The following is a 24,718-nucleotide window of genomic DNA, read 5'->3' as shown; positions in this document are numbered from 1 at the left end:
GACAGCCGAAGGCCCCATTGTACAAACCCCTTGACCCAGCAACATGCCATAGAAACCCGGCCATAGAAATACCACTCTTCTAACATTTCAAGGGTAGGGGTCCCACAAAAGATTTATCAAGAACAGTGCAATGGATCTAATGATAGCAATGCTGATTTGCCGAAAGTCAATAGGACCTTTTCAGACTTTTACAATAGTCTTCACAGATACTTCTCCACGAGGATACTTAATTTTTTCTGCTTATTGTCTGCTATGGGCTGCTGTATGTGTCATGTACTTCTTAAAACAAATGTCAGAACATCTACATTGCATAAATGGATGGCAGAGTAACTAAAAACACATTTCTTAATTTTTGTTAAACCCTAATTTTAATGTTCATGTATGCTTTTGAGGTTGACATTTCTTTGGAAAAGAGTTCATTTCAGTAATTGCTGGTAAATCCTGTTTCTTTTTCCTCCTATTGTGCTTAAACCATTGACCTTTATGATGTGAAGCGTGCCCGTTTAGAGGTACCATTGTGTCATCACAGGGAGAGGGGACGTGTGTGTTATATTTGGCCATTCATGTATCATTTTGAGAGTTTCAGGAACCTCTCAAATTAACTTTCCTAAAAATTCCACTGAAACAATTTTCACCAGAAGGCATTTGTAAGTATGAAGGCGTGGGCTATTAGATAGGCCGAAATATACTTCACTCTAAGTACGTTTACGCATATGCTGAATGGCTGCCGCATGTATCCAGCTTTCGTTTAGTGTGTAGTTTGCACGTCTCTCTGGCCGAAGGTGAAATACCCCCCACAATTATGGGGCAGTATACCAAAGATCCTCTGATGTGCTGCAAGATATAAAATACATATACAGTACCAGCGAAGAAGTAGAAGTAGCCTACACAACAGAGGTAAATTTGAAAGAGTAAATATATGAGCTGGCTTGCAATTAGACATAAAGACTTACATTACCAATACCTCCTCTTATGTTGCCATGGTTTTTGCTGTTGTACATAATCAGAAGTATTTGTCAACGTATTTAGTCACAAAATGTTTTGTCACTGACCTGTCTCCTAGTGGACATGTCTTTAATTCCACCCTCCCACATCTAACATAAAAAGTGAGTAAATGTTTACCCTCAATTGCATTGATTACATTGTTGTCATGTTGACATAATGAATACAATGGGCTATAGGAAAAATGCTGCATGTGTAGCATTTGCATCTGTATACGTACTAGGGCTGGGCGATATATTGAATATTAGCAATAATATCGCAATACTTTTGACGACAATGTAAAATGTGAAAATATTGTGAATATCGAATACTTTTTTTATTCAAGCATACTTTCCCAAAGAATGTTTTTTTTTTTTTTTACTGCTTAAATTTGTACTACACATTTTGTACTTTGTAACAATAGCTGTTCTATCAAAATGTTTTTTTGTTGTTTTGTAATGGTTTTTAATGTTTCTAATTTTGTTTGCTAATTTAAAAGCAAATGCAAACATATAGAGATATATATCGAATATCGTAAACATTTTGACAATATCGAGATATATATTTTTTTAATATATTGCCCAGCTCAAATACGTACACGTATGATACTGGAGTATATTTCGGTCTTAAGGATGAATTTGGGGTGTGCGTATTTGTACATGTAACGTCCACGGAGACGTGCACAAAGTATGCACCAAACAATCACAGGATACGTGCGGGAAGCAGCCTATGGCGTGGGGCAGTATACCAAAGATCTTCTGACGGGCTGCGAGATAAAATCAGGAAACAGCAAAGAAGTAGTACACATTTACATTTACATGTATTCATTTAGCAGACGCTTTTATCCAAAGCGACTTCCAAGAGAGAGCTTTACAAAAGTGCATAGGTCACTGATCATAATAACGAGATAGCCCCAAAACATTGCGGGTAACCAAACATGAAGCATACATTGTGAAAAGCAAATAAGTGCCAATGGGAAGAACCATAAGAGTATGTAGTTAAACAAGTTACAAATTAAACAACATGAACCTCAAAAAGTGCAAGAGTGTACCTGTAGAAAAAGCAAGCAACAATAATATAATTCACAGCGAGTACAAGAAGTTAAATCTAACCAACAAGAGCAACAAGTCCTTCAATAAGAGTCATTGTGTTCCTGGAGGAAGCTAACATCAGGTCCAGCAAATCATTCCTAAGTACTGTTGTATTCCCGGAACAAGTGCGTCTTAAGCCTTTTCTTGAAGGTCGGGAGACAGTCAGTGTCTCTGATGGAGGTGGGGAGGTGATTCCATCATTGGGGGGCCAGACAGGAGAAGAGCTTGGGTTGGGAGCGGGCGCTCTTTAGAGGTGGGACCACCAACACAACGGCGGTCAATTTTAAAGAGCAAATAAGCTGACTCGCAATTAGACATACAGACATTATTAACAATACCTCCTCCTATGTCGCCATTAATTTTTTGTTGTACCATACTTGAAGTAGGCTAGTTGTCAAAGTATTTAGTCACAAAATGTTTTGTCGCTGACCTGCCTCCAAGTTGACATAGCTTTAACAATGTGTTGACATAATGAACGCAATGGAGTATGTGAACAACTGCATGCGTAAGTTTAAGGGATGCATGATATATCGGTGGCGATATCGGTATCAGCCACATCGGCCATATTATTTGTGTTGTAGTTATTTGTCCGATAAAAAAATGTGGTAGATAAATTAAAGACGATAAATTATGGATTATTTACGCCCGTTGAACCACTTATTTTTTGGTAAGATTTTACAAATCTGATCATTTTGGTAAAAGAAATATCTAGATGTTTTAAGCAGTTAAGGTTTTAATAGAAGCAGTTGTCCACTATATTTGTTTACCTTTCGATTTTGTAATCAGCCTCAGGCTTTGTATTTATTAGAATGTATCGGTTATCGGCTTCCAAATATAAAGAGTTATCAGTTATCTGTATCGGCCAAAATGTCCATATTGGTGCATCCCTAGTAAGTTTTGCGTACGTACACGTACATGCAAACAACTGGAGTAGGCATACACCAAGGCCTTAAGTCGTGCTTCAAAACCTGTAGAACTACCATGTCCAAGTAACGTGGAAACTTATAGTGAAAAGACTTGCACAGGCATAAACAGGTTGTGCTTTGACAAACCCATATGCACTACGATCTATACAATGTTAATCATTTTGATGAACACATCAAAATGATGTGATACATTTAACTGGACTTCTGATTGTCTAACTCTAACTTAAACAATTAGGGCCTAAGTAATTATTCTGTACATAAATGTTCACTGAGGATGGAGTTCAACCATTCATAGTAGGTTGCATTGTTAACCTAAACTATATAGGCAAAATATATAAATTTCATAATGAGCAACTTCTGATGTTGAAGAACATATCTTATAAATGATTCAAGACTTTTCCGGTGGTTACTATACATTGCAAAGTTTGCACAAAGCTTTTCTATGCATTAAATGTGGTTGTATCAGTGGTTTTGAATGAAAAACCAAATCTACCCAAAAGTTAATACTGTACAAAATATTGACAGGCAAAAGTGTTTCTTTCTCAACGCTTTATTGAGATCTTCATATCAGCACAGTTTAAACATTTTCTAGTAGAAAGAGTCATTGATGCGCCTCATGCTCATGAACCTCATGTTGCCCATGCCTCCCATGCCTCCCATGCCTCCCATCATCTGATTGAAGTTCCTGTACTCGCCAGGCCTCATGTACCACATTCTGCCTCTGTAGTTGGCCTGATCGTACATCAGCCAGTGGCCGTCCATCACGTTGCAGGACATGCAGTTGTTCATGCGGTAACGATCCATGATGTTGTCACAGTCGTCCATCATCTCATGCATCTGGCCACCGAAGTTCTCCCTCTCGTAGATCCTCATCCTGTAGTTTCCTCTGTGCTGTTATTGGACAGAGAAGAGTTGTTTGTTAGACAAACATTTTACTCTAGAATGGTAGCGACAACCAAATAATCTAAATGATCAATTCAGGAACTTACAAGGAAGTTAGAAGCTAGATAGACAAATGTAGGCTGACTAATAGTTGTCCTTACCATGGGGATCATACGACAGGACCTGATGCAGTCGCTCCAGTTAAACATGCTCATGTAGTCGGCGTACTCGCCCCTCCTCATGAAGTACTGGTTACCCATGTAGTTGGTGCGGTTGTAGACCATGAAGCAGCCTCTCTCCACCCTGCAGGAGTGGCAGCGGGACATGTAGGAGGACATGTCGGACATGTCGTTCATACATTCATAGGAGCGTCCCATGAAGTTCCTGTCCTCGTAGAAGGTGATCTGAATAGACAAGAAAAGTTGGTTGCATTTGAAAATGAAGTATAAGTGTAAATATACATACACATTATACAGTATTGTAACCTTTGTTCATTCTTACCTTGCCCATCATGTTCATGTCGGCCATTTTTGCTCAGTTGTAGCTGGAGCTGCTGTTGCTGCTGCTGTTGCTCTTGGTGATGTTCTGAGTTCCTACCTGGCTGAAGCCTTCCTTTTATACCTGACAGTTAGAGGCCCCATTGTGTAAACCCCGTGACCCAGCAACATGCCATAGAAACCCGGCCATAGAAATACCACTCTTCTAACATTTCAAGGGTAGGGGTCCCACAAAAGATTAATCAAGAACAGTGCAATTGATCTAATGATAGCATTGCTGATTTAACAAAAAGTCAATAGGACATTTTCAGACTTTTACTATAGTTTTCACACATACTTGTCCACAAAGATACTTTACTTTTTCTGCTTATTTTCTGCTATGGGCTGCCATATGTGTCATGTACTTCTTAAAACAAATGTGAGAACATCTACATTGCATAAATGGGTGGAAGAGTAACTAAAAACTCATTTTTTCATTTTTGTTAAACCCTATTTTTAATTTTCATGTATGGCTTCACGCATCATTCCTGCTATTGAGATCGACATTTATTTGAAAACAGTTCATTTCAGTAATTGTTGGTAAATCCTGTTTCTTTTCCCCCCATTTGTGCTTAAACCATTGACCTTTATGATGTGAAGCGTGCCCGTTTAGAGGTGCCATTGTGTCATCACAGGAAGAGAGGACTTGTGTGTGATATTTGGCCATTCATGTATCATTTCGAGTGTTTCAGGAAACACTAAAAGGAACTTTCCTAAAAATCCCACACAAACAATTTTCACCAGAAGGCATTTGTAAGTACGCATATGCTGAATGGCTGCTGCACGTATCCAGCGTTCGTTTGGTGCGTAGTTTGAACATCTCTCTGGCCCTTAGATATAGGCTACACATACTCAAGGTGCAATACCAAAACAAATTATGGGGCAGTATACCAAAGATCCTCTGATATGCTGCCAACATAAAATACATATAGGTAACAGCAAAGAAGTAGAAGTAGCCTACACAACAGCGGTAAATTTGAAAGAGTAAATATATGAGCTGTAGATAATCAGAAGTATTTGTCGATGTATTTAGTCACAAAATGTTTTGTCACTGACCTGTTTCCTAGTGGACATAACTAAAAAATATGTTGACATAAAGAACGCAGTTGAACAGGCTATGTGAACAACTGCATACGTAAGTTTTGCGTACGTACACGCAAGAAACTGGAGTAGGCCTATAACGAGGCCTTAAGCCGTGCTTCAAAACCAGAAGAACTACCATTTACAAGTAACGTGGAAACTTATTGTGAAAAGATGTGCACAGGCATAAACAGGTTGTGCTTTGACAAACCCATATGCACTACGATCTATACAGTGTTAATTCTTCAATGAACACATCAAAATGACGTGGTACATTTAACTGGACTTCTGATTGTCTAACTTATTAAGGCCTAATAAGTATTCTGTACTTAAATTTGTGGACTGGCCCACTTTGATATACAGTCGATTCATGTCATTATTATGAGGTTTTGCTGTTGTAGAATAAGCATTGTATACATGAGTGTAATTAACAGGTGTTTGTCTTTGTGAAAAATACTTGGTACAAAACATCTCTACAAATTGGTAGCTTGAATTTTGTGTAATTGTGATTTTATATTTCAATAATTTTCTGTGTGTGGCCTATGGCCTATGAGTGGTTTTGTGTCTACTGTAGTATCAAAATCAACATGTATTGGAACTCAAACAAAAATGTTATTTTGTTATCAGTGATTTAATGTTTTCATAACAGCCAGACGCTTAACTGGGTGTGTTGATTTGTCGTCATACAATGCAATGTGAAAACCTCCATGGCACACACTTTATGTTCACTGAGGACGGAGTTGAACCATTCATAGTAGGTTGCATTGTTAACCTAACCTATATAGGCAAAATATACTTCTGATGTTGAAGAACATATATCTTGAAATGATTCAAGACTTTTCCGGTGGTTACTATACATAGCAATGTTTGCACAAAGCTTTTCTATGCATTGAATATGGTTGTATCAGTGGTTTTGAATGAAGAACCAAGTCTACCCACAAGTTATATCTGTACAAAATATTGACAGGCAAAAGTGTTTATTTCTCAGCGCTTTATTGAGATCTTCATGTCAGCAAAATACTGTCTAGTAGAAAGAGTCATTGATGCGCCTCATGCTCATGAACCTCATGTTGCCCATGCCTCCCATGCCTCCCATGCCTCCCATCATCTGATTGAAGTTCCTGTACTCGCCAGGCCTCATGTACCACATTCTGCCTCTGTAGTTGGGCTGCTCGTACATCAGCCAGTGGCCGTCCATCACGTTGCAGGACATGCAGTTGTTCATGCGGTAACGATCCATGATGTTGTCACAGTCATCCATCATCTCATGCATCTGGCCACCGAAGTTCTCCCTCTCGTAGATCCTCATCCTGTAGCTTCCTCTGTGCTGTTATTGGACAGAGAAGAGTTTATTGGGAGACCAACATTTTACACTAAAATGGTAGAGACAACCAAATAATGTAAACCATCAATTATGGAAGTTACAAGGAAGTTAGAATGTAGATAGACAAATGTAGGCTGACTAATAGTTGTCCTTACCATGGGGATCATACGGCAGGACCTGATGCAGTCGCTCCAGTTAAACATGCTCATGTAGTCGGCGTACTCGCCCCTCCTCATGAAGTGCTGGTTACCCATGTAGTTGGTGCGGTTGTAGACCATGAAGCAACCTCTCTCCACCCTGCAGGAGTGGCAGCGGGACATGTAGGAGGACATGTCGGACATGTCATTCATACACTCATAGGAACGTCCCATGAAGTTCCTGTCCTCGTAAAAGGTGATCTGAAAATACATATGCAGGAAGAAAAGTTGAGAAAATGTAAAAATGGACTGCAGTAAATATCAGCAAATACACCCATACCCCCACACATATTTAACCATTGTTCATTCTTACCTTGCCCATCATGTTCATGTCAGCCATGTTTGCTCAGTTGTAGCTGGAGCTGCTGTTAATGTTCTGAGTTCCTACCTGGCTAAAGCTTTCCTTTTATACCTGACAGTTAGAGGCTCCATTGTGTAAACCCCGTGACACAGCAACATGCCATACAAAACATCTATAGAAATAGCACTGAGGCTTCTACACATTACAAGTCATGGGCTCCGTCAAAAACCTATGTGAACAACAGTGCAGTGGAGCTGATGATCACAATGCTGATTCAGCCAAAAGTAAATAGGACTCCCGGCCTTCTAAAAAATATCAATTTTACCAGACTAAATACTGGTTCTTGGTTTAACTGATAGCTCCATACATCTCCCATCTAATTTGAAATAAACAATTACTGTATCTGTGAGTTTTCAGTGTTTGTCAAATGTTTTAGTTATTGACTCTTCTTCCCAACTTTCTCACTCCACAGTGGCAACACTGAGATGTTAATTAAACTGATAGACAATGAAGGTGGTCTCTGCCATCAAGGAGAGATAATAAAAGATAGTTACATTTACATTTAGCAGACGCTCTTATCCAGAGCGACTTACAGTAAGTACAGTAAGTACAGGGACATTCCCCCCGAGGCAAGTAGGGTGAAGTGCCTTGCCCAAGGACACAACGTCAGTTGCATGACCGGGAATCGAACTGGCAACCTTCGGATTACTAGCCCGATTCCCTTACCGCTCAGCCACCTGACTCCGTTTTGTTGACCAACTGAACTATTTTGGAGTAATAGATCCCTATGATCATATAAAGTGACCATATAAAGTGACTGTATATCGTTACTGTTATAGTTTCTGTTACTACTTGGTGACGATGGGGGACGGGGCATTCTCATCCTTATTCGTATAAGTTTAATTTATTTTAGAGTTCTTTCCCCTGGAAAAGATTTCATGTTCCAACCGAGGGGGGCTGGCACTGTCTTAGTGTCTAGGGCTGCATCAAATACCCTTTTTTGCTCTGCTAAATTGCTGCACCAGTTCACACTTGACCGGTGAGGATCTCATTCTAATATGACTGTAACTGTTAGCTGCTCCTGGCATTCTCTAATCCCTGCTCTCCTCTGTCTGTTCCCCCTCCACACATCCCCTGTGGTGTGGGGGGTTTGAGCTGTCAGCACCTGCCTGGTCCTCGGTCTGCCAACGATGGACCTGGTCGCCAACCGGAAACCAGTCTCCATGACGGGCAACAGCGAGTTTCCAGGTCCCTTCCCACATCTACCAAGTTGAACAATGGATTTTGGTGTTTCAACACACATTGACACTTCCCTGCTGTATGACTATGTTAAGCCTGTGTTCTGCTCCTCTCTTTCACCAACCGTCTCTGGAGGAGGGGATCCCTCACTGAATTGCTCCTCCCAAGATTTCTTCAATTTTTTCTCCTCCAGTGAGTTTTTCTGGGAGTTTTTCCTTGTCTTCCTGGAGGGTTTAGGTTGGTTGAGGGGCAGTTCTATGGGCGTATGTGAGATCCTCATTGGTGTTATAGCAGAGGAACAAAGCCCAGGATTGAGGACTTTTAATCTGAAACAAGGACTTTCAATATTCTATTACCATAGATACTTTAGTGCGATTGTGACTATGACCACACACCAAGTCCTCAATTTGTATTGCTAGCATAGTACTAGACTGCCACTATTAATGTAAAATATTTTAACATGTACATGTTTTGTATTTAGGATACAGTTAACATGGGATCACATACTTCACATACAGTAAAAGGAGTTCTTCACAACTCTGTGTGTATTGGGTTAAGTGTAGTCCATCCATATACTGTACCCTATAGGCCTATGTGTGTCAGTGTATTATTTTGTTGTTGTTGTAAGAAAGAGTTCGAGTCGCACCTATTTATCTAAAAAAAATTGTAGAAATATTTACAAACTTATCTCCCTTTCAATCTAGTTCATTCTTTTTAGCTAACTTTGCTGACTTAAGAAAATAAGATGAACGTTTGAAAACTTTATCAGGTAAAGGTGTTTTTTCCCCTCATTAACAATAGAAAAATTATGTGTATTCTGTTTTGTAAACATTTTATTATATTTTACCTTGTATTCCATGTTTGTTTAATGTAGGGATTGGAATTCTGCCTATTTTTAATCACTCTGACCTTCGAATTTCATTCCATAGAGTGAACATTCAGTTTCAGGATCTTTCTGTTCATTTGAGTCATAGTGACGTCATTGCCATGCATGGAAAATTGTACAGAGGCATACACGGTTCTATGGGAATATGTTATTAAAATCTTGCAGAATCTTTATACAAAACACCAAACCAAACTACCCTCTCCCTGTAGTTCATGTTTGCAGTGCAACAATCCATTCCATTGTCAGTATTGTTCAAAGACTAACGATTTGTGCTAATATCATTCTTGATCCATTTGAGTGTCAAATGGATCAAGAGACCATTCCAAGTGTCTTTTTTTTTTGTGAAACAGTTTGGCTGGTTTTTAAAGTTGGTGATTGGTTATTTTTGTATCTTAATATCTGTATAGGTATCGGACCTTTACTATCAAATTGTATTGGTCGGGTACAGGTTAAGACGTTCTGTGTTTTTAAACTTCACCTCAGCCTCAACCTCAGTGCTGTTCTACTCAAAATAGAAAGGTAGCTATATACCGTCCCCAAATGGAAACCTCGTTTAAATATTGGGAAAGAAACAATTTAGCATATTTCCTCCTGAAACAACATACAGCATCTGGGCACTTTGAAAAAGGCATGGAGGTTTCGATTTCTTATAAATAGGTATGGATGTCATTCAGTCAGTATTGCCAATATGGCATCCATCTCTCCTTGACACCGGAGTGATGATCTGTGCTCTTACAAAGTAATTTGATAACCTCCATGGTACAAGTTTTGTGTCGACTGAGTACTGAGTTGAACCACTCACAGTAGGTTGCATTGTTAACTTGAACTAGGCAAAACATATACTTTTCATAATTAACAACTTCTGTTGTTGAAGAACATATCATTAAACTATTCACGTTTCAGGATGTTCAGGATGACATTACATAGATAGTGTAAGTTTACACAAACCTTGTATGTGTCATTGGTTATGTTTTTTTTTTTTGTCCAAGATCTACCCAAAAGCACAATTTGTACAAAACATTTACAGGCGAAAGTGGGTTTTTTTTTCAGAAATTTATTGAGATCTTCATGTCAGCACAGTAACCAAACATTGTCTAGTAGAAAGAGTCATTGATGCGCCTCATGCTCATGAACTTCATGTTGCCCATGCCTCCCATGCCTCCCATGCCTCCCATGCCTCCCATCATCTGATTGAAGTTCCTGTACTCGCCAGGCCTCATGTACCACATTCTGCCTCTGTAGTTGGCCTGATCGTACATCAGCCAGTGGCCGTCCATCACGTTGCAGGACATGCAGTTGTTCATGCGGTAACGATCCATGATGTTGTCACAGTCGTCCATCATCTCATGCATCTGGCCACCGAAATTGTCCCTCTCGTAGATCCTCATCCTGTAGCTTCCTCTGTGCTGTTATTAGAGAAAGAGGAGTTTCGTTAACAGACAATAATTTGGTTGACATTTGAGTGTGATTTACTGCTTTAACATTATATTTTATCCATAACAAAACAATAATTATGGAGGAAAACCATAAGATAAGAGCTAGATCCTTACCATGGGGATCATACGACAGGACCTGATGCAGTCGCTCCAGTTAAACATGCTCATGTAGTCGGCGTACTCGCCCCTCCTCATGAAGTACTGGTTACCCATGTAGTTGGTGCGGTTGTAGACCATGAAGCAACCTCTCTCCACCCTGCAGGAGTGGCAGCGGGACATGTAGGAGGACATGTCGGAACAATCATTCATACACTCATAGGAGCGTCCCATGAAGTTCCTGTCCTCGTAGAAGGTGATCTGAAAATACATTTGCAAAAAAGAACAGTTGGGAAAACAATTAAATGGAGTGGAGTAGATGTCAGCATATAGACACCCACACCCCCACACATATGTAACCATTGTTCATTCCTACCTTGCCCATCATGTTCATGTCGGCCATGTTTGCTCAGTTGTAGCTGGAGCTGCTGTTACTGCTGCTGCTGCTCTTGGTGATGTTCTGAGTTCCTACCTGGCTGAAGCCTTCCTTTTTATACCTGACAGTTAGAGGCTCCATTGTGTAAACCCCGTGACCCAGCAACATGCCATACAAACCATCTATAGAAATAGCACTGAGGCTTCTACACATTACAAGTCATGGGCTCCGTCAAAAAACCCATGTGAAGAACAGTGCAGTGGAGCTTATGGTCACAATGCTGATTCAGCCAAAAGTAAATAGGACTCCCGGCCTTGTAAGAAAAAATATTGTACAAGAAGAAATTCTGGTCCTTGGCCTAACTGATAGCTTCATACATCTGCCAACTAATTTGTGATAAACAATTAATCTGTGACTTTTCAGTGTTTGTCAAATGTTTTAGTTATTGACTCTTCTCCCCAACTTTCTCACTCCACAGTGGCAACACTGAGATGTTAATTAAACTGATAGACAATGAAGGTGGTCTCTGCCATCAAGGAGAGATAATAAAAGATAGTCGACCAACTGAACTATTTTGGAGTAATAGATCCCTATGATCATATAAAGTGACCATATAAAGTGACTGTATATCGTTACTGTTATAGTTTCTGTTGGCAACAATGAGATGTTAATTAAACTGATAGACAATGAAGGTGGACTCTTATTCTTATTCGTATTTTAGAGTTTCTCTTCCCTGGAACAGATTTCATGTTCCAACCGAGGGGGGCTGGCGCTGTCTTAGTGTCTAGGGCTATCTGTCACCCCTCCACACCCCCTTCCACACCTCCCCTGTGGTGGTGGTGGGGGGGGGGGTTTGAGCTGTCAGCATCTGCCTGGTCGTTGGTCTGCCAACGTTGACCTGGTCGTCAGTGGACATCGATCTGTGACAGTCTGTCAAAGCTGGATCTAGTCGCCAAGCGGAATTGGTCTCCCCTGACGGACAACAGCGAGTTCTTGGTCCCTTCCCTCATCCACCTGCCTGTGATGCTGCGCTGATCACAGTCCCCCAGCCCTGTGGCTACCTCTGCTTAAACTGACGTTTACCAACTTTGACCCAAGTTGAAGACTGGATTGTTATGTTTCAACACCCATTGACACTTCCCTGTTGTATGACTATGTTTAGCCTGTGTTCTGCATCTCTCTTTCACCAACCATCTCTGGAGGAGGGGATCCCTCACTGAATTGCTCCTCCTAAGGTTTCTTCCATTTTTTCTCCTCTTGAGTTTTTCTGGGAGTTTTTCTTTGTCATCCTTGAGGGTTTAGTTTGGTTGAGGGGAAGTTCTATGGGCGTATGTGAAGCCCTCTGTGACATTGCTTGTAAAAAGGGCTATACAAATACATTTTGATTTGACTTTGCCATCAAGGAGATATAATAAAAGATAGTTGAACAAGCAAAGTATTTTGTAGTAAAAGATCCCTATGATCATATAAAGTGACCATATCATTAGTCGTAAGCTCAAAAGGCCCTACGATTAACAGTATGACTGAATTGGGTTTCTTGGCTGTTATGGTTAGCTGCCAAGCATAGTTTGCCAACCAAATCCTCATTGGTGTCATAGCAGAGGAACGAAGCCTGGTATTGAGGACTTTTAATTTGAAACAAGGACTTTCAATATTCTATTACCATAGGTACTTTAGTGAGATTGTGACAATGACCACACACCAAGTCCTCAGTTTTTATTGCTAACATAGTACTAGACTGCCACTATTAATGTAAAATATTTCAACATGTAGATATGTTTTATTTAGGATAGTTAACATGGGATCACACACTTTACATACAGTAAAAAGAGTTAACTTCTTCACAACTCCTGTGTGTATTGGGTTTAGCCTAGTCCATCCATATACTGTAGGCCTATGTGTGTCAGTGTATTATTTTGTTGTCGTTGTAAGAAACAGTTGGAGTCGCGGCTATTTACCCCCAAATAATTGTAGAAATATTGACAAACTTATCTCCCTTTCAATCTAGTTCATTCTTTTTAGCTAACTTTGCTGACTTAAGAAAATAAGATGAATGTTTGAAAAGATTATCAGTTAAAGGTGTTTTTTCCCCTCATTTACAATACAAATGTTCCAGGGAAGAGAAACTCTAAAATACGAGTCCATCTTCATTGTCTCTCAAACACCCAAGTAGCCTATATTTTCCAAAATAACGTGTATTCTGTTTTGTAAACATTGTATTATATTTTACCTTGTATTCCATGCTTGTTTAATGTAGGGATTGGAAGTTTACCTCTTTTTACTCACTCTGACCTTAGAATTTCATTCCATAGAGTGAACAAATCAATTTCAGGATCTTTCTGTTCATTTGAGTCATAGTGGCATCATTGCCATGCATGGGCAAATGTACAGAGGCCTACACGGTTCTATGTTATTACAATCTTGCAGAATTTTTATAGAAATCACCAAAACAAACTATCCTCTCCCTGTAGCTCACGTTTGCAGTGCAACCATCCATTCCATTGTCAATATTGTTCAAAGACTAAAGATTTGTGCTGATATCGTTCTTGATCCCTTTGAATAAGTTGTTCTATTTTTTTCATTCACATGTGTCAGATCATGACACTCAGACAAACTCAAAGAAAGTGCAGTATAAGGGTACAGTTACAGCACATATACTAAGTATAATCAAGGGAATGTCTTCTAAGTGTAATTTGTATGTGTTTTTTAGTTTTTTGTGAAACTGTTTGCTAAGGCTGGTTTTTAAAGTTGGTGATTGGTTATTTTTGTATCTTAATATCTGTATCGGTTACCGGACCTTGACTATCAAATTGTATTGGTCGGGGGCAAGTTAACACGTTCTGTGTTTTTAAACTTCATTGAATACCTCAGTGCTGTTCGACTCAATATAGAAAGGTAGCTATATACTGTCCCCAACTGGAACCTAAATATTGGCAAAGAACCAATTTAGCATATTTCCTCCTGAAACAACATACAGCATCTGGGCACTTTGAAAAAGGCGTGGAGGTTTCGATTTCTTATAAATAGGTATGGATGTCATTCAGTCAGTATTGCCAATATGGCATCCATCTCTCCTTGACGCTGGAGTGATGAGTTGTGCTCTTACAAAGTAATTTGATAACCTCCATGGTACAAGTTTTGTGTCGACTGAGTACTGAGTTGAACCACTCACAGTAGGTTGCATTGTTAACTTAAACAAGGCAAAACATATACTTTTCATAATTAATAACTTCTGTTGTTGAAGAACATATCCTTAAATAATTCACGTTTCAGGATGTTCAGGATGACTATATATTGAATAGTGTAAGTTTGCACAAACCTTGTATGTGTCATTGGTTATGGTTTTGTCAGTGTTTTTGTGTGAAGTCCGAAATCTACCCAAAAGTACAGTTTGTACAAAACATTTACAGGCGAAAGTGTTTTTTCTCTCTCAGAGATTTATTGGGATCTTCATGTCAGCACAGTAACAAAACATTGTCTAGTAGAAAGAGTCATTGATGCGCCTCATGCTCATGAACCTCATGTTGCCCATGCCTCCCATGCCTCCCATGCCTCCCATCATCTGGTGGAAGTTCCTGTACTCGCCAGGCCTCATGTACCACATTCTGCCTCCGTAGTGGGGCTGCTCGTACATCAGCCAGTGGCCCTCCATCACGTTGCAGGACATGCAGTTGTTCATGCGGTAACGATCCATGATGGAGTCACAGTCATCCATCATCTCATGCATCTGGCCACCGAAGTTCTCCCTCTCGTAGATCCTCATCCTGTAGCTTCCTCTGTACTGTTATTAGAGAAAGAGCAGTTTTGTTAACAGACAATAATGTGGTTGAAATTTGAGTGTGATTTACTGCTTTAACATTATATTTTATCCATAACAATACTTTAATTTAGGAGGAAAACCATAAGATTTGATAGAGCTAGACCCTTACCATGGGGATCATACGGCAGGACCTGATGCTGTCGCTCCAGTTAAACATGCTCATGTAGTCGGGGTACTCGCCCCTTCTCATGAAGTACTGGTTACCCATGTAGTTGGTGCGGTCGTAGACCATGAAGCAACCTCTCTCCACCCTGCAGGAGTGGCAGCGGGACATGTAGGAGGATATGTCGGACATGTCGTTCATACACTCATAGGAACGTCCCATGAAGTTCCTCTCCTCGTAGAAGGTCATCTGAATAAACATGTGTAAGGAAGAAAAGTTATGAAAACGTATAAATGGAGTAGAGTAAAAGTATATATATACATGTATATATGTATTTTTTCATATATATTCATACAATATGTAACCTTACCTTGCCCATCATGTTCATGTCGGTCATTTTGGCTCAGTTGTAGCTGGAGCTGCTAGTACTGCTACTGTTGCTCTTGGTGATGTTCTGAGTTCCTACCTCGCTGAAGCCTTCCTATTTATACCTGACAGCCAGAGGCTCCATTGTACAAACCCCTTGACCCAGCAACATGCCATAGAAACCTATAGAGTGCTGCATTTTGTTCACATTTCCAGGGATGAGCTCCCTCAAAAGACATTCATCAAGAATGGAGCTGGTGACCACAAAGCTTATTGTGTCAAACGTCAATGGAGTAAAATACTTCTATTATGTAGTTACATATACATTTTTACATCAGTTATGTGGTGCAATTGATCAAAATTCAGAGTTTATCAATTTCCAATTAAGTAATTTATCTGTATTTATAATCAATGTTTCCACTGCATGAACTTCACCCCGGATCTAGGTACTTGACCACGGAATGGAATTGCATTTCCATTGCAGCAGCCAGTGATCAAATTAAGTTCTGGGGAGCAAAACGGAGGATCCATTGAGTACCTGCTTGACCCCAACCAATCAGGCTTCAAGACTGGCCACTCCACAGAAACTGTCCTCCTGTCAGTCACCACTGCCCTCCAGTCTGCCAGAGCGGCCTCAAGATCATCCGTCATAATTCTGCTGGACCTTTCTGCAGCATTTGATACGGTTAACCATCAGATGCTGCTTGCTAGACTTTCTGAGATGAGCATCTCTGGCACTGCACTTCAGTGGATCTCATCCTACCTGAGAGGAAGATCCTACCAGGTCTCCTGGGGAGGCAAAGTGTCAGGCCCTCGCCAGCTCTCCACTGGAGTCCCACAGGGCTCTATCCTTGGACCCCTCCTCTTCTCCCTGTACATCACCTCACTTGGACCAATCATCACCTCCCATGGCTTCTCCTACCACTGCTACGCTGACGACACGCAGCTGTACCTATCGTTCCCCCCGACTGATCCGGGATCTCAGCTAGAATCGAGGCCTGCCTCACAGACATCTCCGCCTGGATGACCAAGCACCACTTCCAGCTGAACCTCGCCAAAACAGAACTTCTCATCTTCCCGGCCAAACCCTCCATCTCCCACAATCTCTCAATCACCCTGGGATCTGCGACAGTGACCCCTTCTTCCTCTGCCAGGAACCTCGGGGTTACCATGTATGACAAGTTCTCCCTCACAGCCCACATTGCTGCAGTCTCCCGGTCGTGTAGATTCACCCTCTACAACATCCGGAAGATCAGGAGATACCTGTCTGAGCATTCCACCCAGCTGCTAGTCCAAGCACTTGTCCTCTCCAAGTTGGACTACTGCAACTCGCTGCTCGCCGCTGCTCCCAGCATGCACAACCCACCCTCTCCAGAGGATTCAGAACGCAGCAGCCCGCCTAGTCTTCAATCTACCCAGACGCTCCCATGTTACCCCCGCTCCTCATCTCCCTCCACTGGCTTCCCATAACGGCCCGTATCAGATTCAAAACCATGGTACTGACCTTCCGAGTGGTGAACGGGACTGCACCCGACTACATCAAGTCTGTCCTCCAGCCTTACACCCCCACCCGCCACCTACGGTCTTCTTCTGACAACCGTCTGGTGGTCCCACCTCTCAAGAGCGCCCGCTCCCAACCCAAGCTTTTCTCCTGTCTGGCCCCCCAATGGTGGAATCACCTCCCCACCTCCATCAGACACTAACTGTCTCCCCACCTTCAAGAAAAGGCTAAAGACACACTTGTTACTTAGGAATGATTTTCTGGACGTGATGTTAGTTTCCTCCAGGAAAACAATGACTCTTATTGAGGGACTTGTTGATCTTGTTGGTTAGTTGTAAGTGATTTAACTTCTTGTACTCGCTGTGAATTATATTATTGTTGCTTACTTTCCTAAAGGTACACTCTTGCACTTTTGAGGTTCATGTTGTTTAATTGTAACTTGTTTAACTACATGCTCTTATGTTTCTTCCCATTGACACTTGTTTGCTTTTCACAATGTATGCCTCATGTTTTGGCTACCCACAATGTTTTTTGGGCTATCTCGTTGTTTATGATCATTGACCTATGCGCTTTTGTAAAGCCCCCTCTTGGAAGTCGCTTTGGATAAGAGCGTCTGCTAAATGAACAAATTTAAATGTAAATGTTATGTAGTTAGATGGTAGCTCATGTAACCTTCATGTAAAGTTTTGCAATTTTTATGCAAATGTTTTCATTCAACTCCATTATCTACAAACTAGAAGTTATTTGCTGTACTTTGAATATTTACTTAGTGCTCTCTCAGTGTTATGAGCTGTTATAGAAGATACTACTGGGGAATCTCCCACAACATAGTACATCATTTGGCCATGCACATGCTAAAGACACAGATCTTCCTGTCAATAGTTAGTATTGCAGCCATGCTCTTCCCCTCACTAAACTTGATACTGGATCCTCTGACCACATCCCAAATACACTTTGGCAGAAAGCCTAACCTCTAAATTATGAGTATACAACCATAAGCATACCTTTTAAATCATTTTACATTTAGTCTGAAAACCATACCTCTGTTGTTGGGGAACATAGCTTTAACATATTTATAAAATGTTGGTAGTTACAATACATAAACATTATGAACAATGTTTTACAATGTGTTGTCAGTTCTTTGAGTGTAGTATCAAAATTCAAACAAAGGTTTTTTGGAAAAAGGGTTTATTTCGAAGTCATGGCTTTATTGAGATCTTCTTGTCAGCACATTTAAAAATACTGTCTAGTAGAAAGAGTCATTGATGCGCCTCATGCTCATGAACCTCATGTTGCCCATGCCTCCCATGCCTCCCATGCCTCCCATCATCTGGTGGAAGTTCCTGTACTCGCCAGGCCTCATGTACCACATTCTTCCTCTGTAGTTGGGCTGCTCATACATCAGCCAGTGGCCCTCCATCACGTTGCAGGACATGCAGTTGTTCATGCGGTAACGATCCATGATGGACTCACAGTCGTCCATCATCTCATGCATCTGGCCACCGAAGTTTTCCCTCTCGTAGATCCTCATCCTGTAGCTTCCTCTGTACTGTTATTAGAGAAAGAGGAGTTTTGTTAAAGAGACAATAATTTGGTTGAACTTTGAGTGTGATTTACTGCTTTAACATTATATTTTATCCATAACAGAACTATAATTTAGGATGAAACCCATAAGATTTGATAGAGCTAGACCCTTACCATGGGGATCATACGGCAGGACCTGATGCTGTCGCTCCAGTTAAACATGCTCATGTAGTCGGGGTACTCGCCCCTCCTCATGAAGTACTGGTTACCCATGTAGTTGGTGCGGTCGTAGACCATGAAGCAACCTCTCTCCACCCTGCAGGAGTGGCAGCGGGACATGTAGGAGGATATGTCGGACATGTCGTTCATACATTCATAGGAGCGTCCCATGAAGTTCCTCTCCTCGTAGAAGGTCATCTGAATAAACGTGTAAGGAAGAAAAGTTATGAAAACGTATAAATGGAGTAGAGTACAAGTATATATATACATGTATATATGTATTTTTTCATATATATTCATACAATATGTAACCTTACCTTGCCCATCATGTTCATGTCGGCCATTTTTGCTCAGTTGTAGCTGGAGCTGCTGTTACTGCTGCTGTTGCTCTTGGTGATGTTCTGAGTTCCAACCTGGCTGAAGCCTTCCTATTTATACCTGACAGCCAGAGGCCCCATTGTACAAACCCCTTGACCCAGCAACATGCCATAGAAACCTATAGAGTGCTGCATTTTGTACACATTTGAGTTCTCTCGAAAGACAATGGAGCTGGTGACCACAAAGGTTATTGTGTCAAACGTCAATGGAGTAAAAGACTTTCATGCCTATAGGAGTAAAATGTATCACCAGAAGATATTCTGGTCTCTGTTTTTACTTTTAGCTCCATACACCTGATATTTTTTGTTGTTGTGATGATACATTTTTATTGAGTTACACACTATATATTTCAACGGTGGCAACGATTGAACCGTAATTTAACCATAAGGCAATAAAGATTAACTCAACCTAGGAGAGAAAATAAATTCCTCTATCCCAGGATGTATAGTCTGAACACCTAAAACAAATCAGTTTTACATAATATAATTGTCTTTCTAACTGAAAGTTTAAATTCATTTAGGTTAAAACCTCATTGTAATGTTACATGCATTCATTCTGTTTGAGTGTTCTCGTAGGGCAATAAGTGGTAGGCTATTCAGCCCTGTCTTGTGTATTTGGATGTTTGTGTTCCCATTGGCTGTGTCTCATTGTTGTTGGTAACCATTAGCATCCATTTCTCGGTAAAGCAAGCTAGGCAATGTTATTTCTATTTATCTGGCTCGATCTGCCTGTGTAAGCCTTGGGAAATCTTTGTTTTTTCACACTGTTACAAAACGACTTAAGAAAACGCTGTACTTTAATAAACGGACGTACAAGTTCACGTTCACAACGGACTTTACGCTTCCTCATCATTGAAGCTACCTAGCGCTACTTTAGTCAAGATAAGAGTGTTTAGCTATCTGGTGAGGGATGCCTCGCTTTGCGCTCAGGTGCCGGAATACTCATACAGTGACAAGTATGTCAATTCCCAACAGACAAATGCTCATTGGTGTTAAGCAGTAGTTTAGGGGTTAAGGATTGAGGAATTTAAAACAAGAACTTTCTTCTTCTTCCCCCCCCCCCCCCCCCCCCCCCCATTAATTATATTCATATTCAATTCCAGTGTTCCTTTATTGTGAGGAAATGACTGTATGACTTTAGTGTCTCGCAGTTTCAAAGACTTCATCAGTCCATGCAATGACATGTTGATATTTGGTCTGCCTGTAAAGTATTTGTATTGTCCAATGTCTGTTTAATGCACTTACTGCAACACATTAAGTTGGCAAGGCCATGTTGGATGAGTAACTGTGCATGGCCCAAACATGTGTCTATTTGTCCTTTTCAGGGTGTATCATGCCCAAGGGCAGCTGAATGTTATTTTGAATCAAGGAAATGGTCTCACAACCAAGACGTCCTAATAACGTCTCACAATACGAGCTTTGATGATTCTGTGCATGTTTCTTGCCTTATATTCTTGCCATTATAACAGATGCAGCAATTGCAATTTTATATAATATCTATGCCACTCCAGAGACAGCAATGGCATAAATCAAAGTTACTGATTTAAGATGTCATGTCACCAGCTAAAACAGTCCCCATAATCCACCTCTACCTGTAGACAAACATTGCCAGTGAGGGTAAGTGCAGTGTAAATACAAATGGGAAATTATCACTTAAAATTGACAGATGAAAAATGGAAGCACACCTTTCAGTGATATGCTGATCCTTCAATCAAACGAAATAAAATAAATATGTATTTGTGTAGCCCTTTTTTTTTTTTTTTACAAGAATTCTCATAGAGCTGCACCTAAACCAACCTTAGACCCACAAATATCTTTCACAAGCAGGAGCATAGTCTACACTCTAAATATGAATTAATTCTGATTCATAGTATTGCAATCTGTTTATAGGGCTGATATTCTTCTATGAAACTGATTACCAAGTCTGTTTCATTCAGAATACCTCCATTCACGTATCCCTCTTCTGAATCAGGTGTTTACAGTAAATTAAGGCTTTTTTTTTCAGAATGGCCTTATTTCAGATCATTTATGGAATATTAGGCTTCATGTAAACACACTGTAGTTAGTGTTGTTAAGGAAGTGCTATTACATCCACTTAACCCTGCACCCCACACCACCCCATACCTGGTTTCATTATAAATATTTAACTTTTCCTATGTAACTTCTATATTGTTAATATGGGTACTACTATATAGTTACATATACATTTTTACATCGGTTATGAGGTGCAATTGATCAAAATTTGGATTTCAACCATTTCCAATTAAGTAATTTCTCTGTATTTATAATCAATGTGAGCTGCGTTTCCACTGCATGAACTTTACCCAGGATCTAGGAACATGACCGTGGAACTCATTGTGTTTCCACTGCAGGAGCCAGTGATGAAATTAAGTTCTGGGGAGCAAAAAGGAGGATCCATTGAGTTCCTTCTCAGAGGGTGGTACTTTCCAAAATACAGGACCCTTTGGGGTGGGGCTGGCAGTGCTGAACATTTCCGATTGGTTGAGTACTCATATTCTGTGTCCACAAACTAGTACAATAATGATCAAAAACATTCTTGCTGCGTCTGCAGGTGAACCCCTCTCACCTCAAACACACACAGTAAACATTGATAATATCTGCCATTTTTATTAAAAGGTCATTCAACTCCAGTGTCTACAAACTAGAAGTTCTTTGCTGTACTTTGAATATTTACTTCTCACAGTGTTACGAGCTGTTAAAGAAACTACTACTGGGGAACCTCCCATGACAAAGTACATGATTTAGCCATGCACATGCTAAAGACACAGATCTTCCTGTCAATAGTTAGTATTGCAGCCATGCATTTCACCTCACTAGACTTGATACTGGATCCTCTGACCACATCCCAAATACACTTTTGCAGAAAGATTAACCTCTGAATTATGAATATACAACCATTTACATTAGCATACCTTTTAGAGCCTTTTACCTTTTACATTTAGTCTGAAAACCATACCTCTGTTGTTGGGGAACATAGCTTTAAAATATGTATAAAATTTTGGTAGTTACAATGCATAAACATTATGTATAATGACTTACAATGTGTTGTCAGTTCTTTGAGTGTAGTATCAAAATTCAAACAAAGGTTTGTAGGCAAAAGTGTTTATTTCAAAATCATGGGTTCATTGAGATCTTCATGTCAGCACATTTTTAAATACTGTCTAGTAGAAAGAGTCATTGATGCGCCTCATGCTCATGAACCTCATGTTGCCCATGCCTCCCATGCCTCCCATGCCTCCCATCATCTGATTGAAGTTCCTGTACTCGCCAGGCCTCATGTACCACATTCTGCCTCTGTAGTTGGCCTGATCGTACATCAGCCAGTGGCCGTCCATCACGTTGCAGGACATGCAGTTGTTCATGCGGTAACGATCCATGATGTTGTCACAGTCGTCCATCATCTCATGCATCTGTCCACCGAAGTTCTCCCTCTCGTAGATCCTCATCCTGTAGTTTCCTCTGTGCTGTATTCGAGAAAGCGGAGTTTCGTTAAGAGACAATAATTTGGTTGAAATTTGAGTATGATTTACTGCTTTAACATTAGATTTTATACATTACAAAACAATAATTATGGAGGAAAACCATAAGATTTGAAGGAGCTATATCCTTACCATGGGGATCATACGGCAGGACCTGATGCAGTCGCTCCAGTTAAACATGCTCATGTAGTCGGCGTACTCGCCCCTCCTCATGAAGTGCTGGTTACCCATGTAGTTGGTGCGGTCGTAGACCATGAAGCAACCTCTCTCCACCCTGCAGGAGTGGCAGCGGGACATGTAGGAGGACATGTCGGACATGTCGTTCATACATTCATAGGAACGTCCCATGAAGTTCCTGTCCTCGTAGAAAGTGATCTGAAAATACATTTGTTAAGAAGATGTATGGTACATTAAAAAAATTGTACCCAATATGCTCAAACATTTATCAGAGTATTATTCTTAATGAGTTCACTCACACAAAGGTTTACCCATATAACTCCTGCAAAACTTCTAAATATATCCATTTACACATGCTTTGCTGGACCTTACCTTGCCCATCATGTTCATGTCGGCCATGTTTGCTCAGTTGTAGCTGGAGCTGCTGTTACTGCTGCTGTTGCTCTCTGTGATGTTCTGAGTTTCTACCTGGCTGAAGCCTTCCTTTTTATACCTGACAGCCAGAGGCCCCATTGTATAAACCCCTTGACCCAGCAACATGCCATTGAAACCTATAGAGTGCTGCATTTTGTACACATTTCCACGGATGAGTTCCCTCAAAAGACAATGGAGCTGGTGACCACAAAGCTTATTGTGCCAAACGTCAATGGAGTAACAGACTTCCATGCCCACAGGAATAAAATGTATCACCAGAAGAAATTCTGGTCTCTGTTTTTACTTTTAGCTCCATACACCTGCAAACAAATTTTGTGATGATACATTTCTATTGAGTTACAAACTCTATATCTTTCAACGTTGGCAACTATTGAACTGTAATTTAACCATAAGGCAATAAAGATGAACTCAATCTAGAAGGAGAGAGAATAAATTCCTCTTAAGCAATTATACACGTATGACCAAACATTGACACTATCGCAGGATGTATAGTCTGAACCCCTAAAACAAATCTGTTTTACAAAATATAATTGTCTTTCTAAGTGAAAGTTTAATATCATTTAGGTTAAAACCTCATACAGTGACAAGTATGTCAATTCCCAACAGACAAATGCTCATTGGTGTTAAGCAGTAGTCTAGGGGTTAAGGATTGAGGAATTTAAAACATGAACTTTCTTCTTCCTTTTTTCTCGATTACCGTAATTATATTCCTATTCAATTCCAGTGTTCCTTTATTGTGAGGAAATTATTTTATGACTTTAGTGGCTCATAGTTTCAAAGACTACATTAATCCATGTCATGAAATGTTGATATTTTCTCTGCCTCTAAAGTATTTGTATTGTCTAGTGTCTGTTTAATGCACTTATTGCAACACATTAAGTTGGCAAGGCCATGTTGGACGAGTATGTGTGCATGGCCCAAACAGTTGAGAGAGTCTATGTGTCCTCTTCAAGGTGTATCATGCCCAAGGGTGGCTGAATTATATAAATATGTGATTTTAAATGAAGGAAATGGTCTCACAATCAACACGTCCTCATAACTTCTCACAATACAAGCTTTAATGATTCTGTGCATGATTCTTGCCTTATATTCTTGTCATTAAAACAGATACAGCAATGCAAATATATTATATAATATCTATGCCACTCCAGAGACAGCAATGGCATAAATCAAAGGTACTGATTTAAGATGTCATGTCACCAGATAAAATAGTCCCCATAATCCACCTCTACCTGTAGACAAACATTGCCAGTGAGGGTAAGTGCAGTGTAAATACAAATGGGATATTATGACTTAAAATTGACAGATGAAGAATGGAAGCATACCTTTTAGTGATATGCTGATC

General features: G+C 40.3%; 6 protein-coding genes across 6 annotated transcripts; all 6 read right to left on the bottom strand.

The window, feature by feature from the left end:
* Window positions 1-3,586: 3,586 nt before the first annotated feature.
* On the bottom strand, window positions 3,587-4,408 carry LOC136941863 (gamma-crystallin M2-like). Its single transcript, XM_067234497.1, has 3 exons — window positions 4,382-4,408; window positions 4,042-4,284; window positions 3,587-3,889 (listed from the first exon to the last, which is right to left on the bottom strand). The coding sequence occupies exons 1-3, from the start codon at window positions 4,406-4,408 to the stop codon at window positions 3,587-3,589; spliced, it is 573 nt and encodes a 190-aa protein (XP_067090598.1).
* Window positions 4,409-6,520: 2,112 nt separating this feature from the next.
* LOC136941862 (gamma-crystallin M2-like) lies at window positions 6,521-7,357 on the bottom strand. Its single transcript, XM_067234496.1, has 3 exons — window positions 7,331-7,357; window positions 6,976-7,218; window positions 6,521-6,823 (listed from the first exon to the last, which is right to left on the bottom strand). Exons 1-3 carry the CDS (start codon window positions 7,355-7,357, stop codon window positions 6,521-6,523), a joined length of 573 nt encoding a protein of 190 aa, XP_067090597.1.
* A 3,180-nt stretch (window positions 7,358-10,537) lies between these two features.
* LOC136941859 (gamma-crystallin M2-like) lies at window positions 10,538-11,378 on the bottom strand. The gene is made up of 3 exons (XM_067234494.1): window positions 11,352-11,378; window positions 10,994-11,236; window positions 10,538-10,849 (listed from the first exon to the last, which is right to left on the bottom strand). The coding sequence occupies exons 1-3, from the start codon at window positions 11,376-11,378 to the stop codon at window positions 10,538-10,540; spliced, it is 582 nt and encodes a 193-aa protein (XP_067090595.1).
* Window positions 11,379-14,829: 3,451 nt separating this feature from the next.
* Window positions 14,830-15,671, bottom strand: LOC136941490 (gamma-crystallin M2-like). Its single transcript, XM_067233987.1, has 3 exons — window positions 15,645-15,671; window positions 15,281-15,523; window positions 14,830-15,132 (listed from the first exon to the last, which is right to left on the bottom strand). Exons 1-3 carry the CDS (start codon window positions 15,669-15,671, stop codon window positions 14,830-14,832), a joined length of 573 nt encoding a protein of 190 aa, XP_067090088.1.
* Window positions 15,672-18,387: 2,716 nt separating this feature from the next.
* Window positions 18,388-19,228, bottom strand: LOC136941491 (gamma-crystallin M2-like). Its single transcript, XM_067233988.1, has 3 exons — window positions 19,202-19,228; window positions 18,840-19,082; window positions 18,388-18,690 (listed from the first exon to the last, which is right to left on the bottom strand). Exons 1-3 carry the CDS (start codon window positions 19,226-19,228, stop codon window positions 18,388-18,390), a joined length of 573 nt encoding a protein of 190 aa, XP_067090089.1.
* Window positions 19,229-22,443: 3,215 nt separating this feature from the next.
* Window positions 22,444-23,337, bottom strand: LOC136941651 (gamma-crystallin M2-like). The gene is made up of 3 exons (XM_067234192.1): window positions 23,311-23,337; window positions 22,894-23,136; window positions 22,444-22,746 (listed from the first exon to the last, which is right to left on the bottom strand). Exons 1-3 carry the CDS (start codon window positions 23,335-23,337, stop codon window positions 22,444-22,446), a joined length of 573 nt encoding a protein of 190 aa, XP_067090293.1.
* Window positions 23,338-24,718: the final 1,381 nt, after the last annotated feature.

This window comes from Osmerus mordax, chromosome 4, assembly GCF_038355195.1.
Source record: "Osmerus mordax isolate fOsmMor3 chromosome 4, fOsmMor3.pri, whole genome shotgun sequence".
NCBI lineage: Eukaryota > Metazoa > Chordata > Actinopteri > Osmeriformes > Osmeridae > Osmerus > Osmerus mordax.
Note: the sequence above shows the minus strand (reverse complement) of the source record. Positions and strands in the feature narration are given on the sequence as shown.

Excerpts from the sequence above, each read along its gene's own strand:
- LOC136941491 (XM_067233988.1), bottom strand. The coding sequence starts at position 19,228 with ATGGCCGACATGAACATGATGGGCAAG. Across the intron at positions 19,083-19,201 it reads ACATGAACATGATGGGCAAG|ATGACCTTCTACGAGGAGAG; the intron begins GTAAGGTTACAT and ends ACGTTTATTCAG. Across the intron at positions 18,691-18,839 it reads CCTGCCGTATGATCCCCATG|TACAGAGGAAGCTACAGGAT; the intron begins GTAAGGGTCTAG and ends CTCTAATAACAG.
- LOC136941490 (XM_067233987.1), bottom strand. The coding sequence starts at position 15,671 with ATGACCGACATGAACATGATGGGCAAG. Across the intron at positions 15,524-15,644 it reads ACATGAACATGATGGGCAAG|ATGACCTTCTACGAGGAGAG; the intron begins GTAAGGTTACAT and ends ATGTTTATTCAG. Across the intron at positions 15,133-15,280 it reads CCTGCCGTATGATCCCCATG|TACAGAGGAAGCTACAGGAT; the intron begins GTAAGGGTCTAG and ends CTCTAATAACAG.
- LOC136941651 (XM_067234192.1), bottom strand. The coding sequence starts at position 23,337 with ATGGCCGACATGAACATGATGGGCAAG. Across the intron at positions 23,137-23,310 it reads ACATGAACATGATGGGCAAG|ATCACTTTCTACGAGGACAG; the intron begins GTAAGGTCCAGC and ends ATGTATTTTCAG. Across the intron at positions 22,747-22,893 it reads CCTGCCGTATGATCCCCATG|CACAGAGGAAACTACAGGAT; the intron begins GTAAGGATATAG and ends TCTCGAATACAG.
- LOC136941862 (XM_067234496.1), bottom strand. The coding sequence starts at position 7,357 with ATGGCTGACATGAACATGATGGGCAAG. Across the intron at positions 7,219-7,330 it reads ACATGAACATGATGGGCAAG|ATCACCTTTTACGAGGACAG; the intron begins GTAAGAATGAAC and ends ATGTATTTTCAG. Across the intron at positions 6,824-6,975 it reads CCTGCCGTATGATCCCCATG|CACAGAGGAAGCTACAGGAT; the intron begins GTAAGGACAACT and ends GTCCAATAACAG.
- LOC136941863 (XM_067234497.1), bottom strand. The coding sequence starts at position 4,408 with ATGGCCGACATGAACATGATGGGCAAG. Across the intron at positions 4,285-4,381 it reads ACATGAACATGATGGGCAAG|ATCACCTTCTACGAGGACAG; the intron begins GTAAGAATGAAC and ends TTGTCTATTCAG. Across the intron at positions 3,890-4,041 it reads CCTGTCGTATGATCCCCATG|CACAGAGGAAACTACAGGAT; the intron begins GTAAGGACAACT and ends GTCCAATAACAG.
- LOC136941859 (XM_067234494.1), bottom strand. The coding sequence starts at position 11,378 with ATGGCCGACATGAACATGATGGGCAAG. Across the intron at positions 11,237-11,351 it reads ACATGAACATGATGGGCAAG|ATCACCTTCTACGAGGACAG; the intron begins GTAGGAATGAAC and ends ATGTATTTTCAG. Across the intron at positions 10,850-10,993 it reads CCTGTCGTATGATCCCCATG|CACAGAGGAAGCTACAGGAT; the intron begins GTAAGGATCTAG and ends CTCTAATAACAG.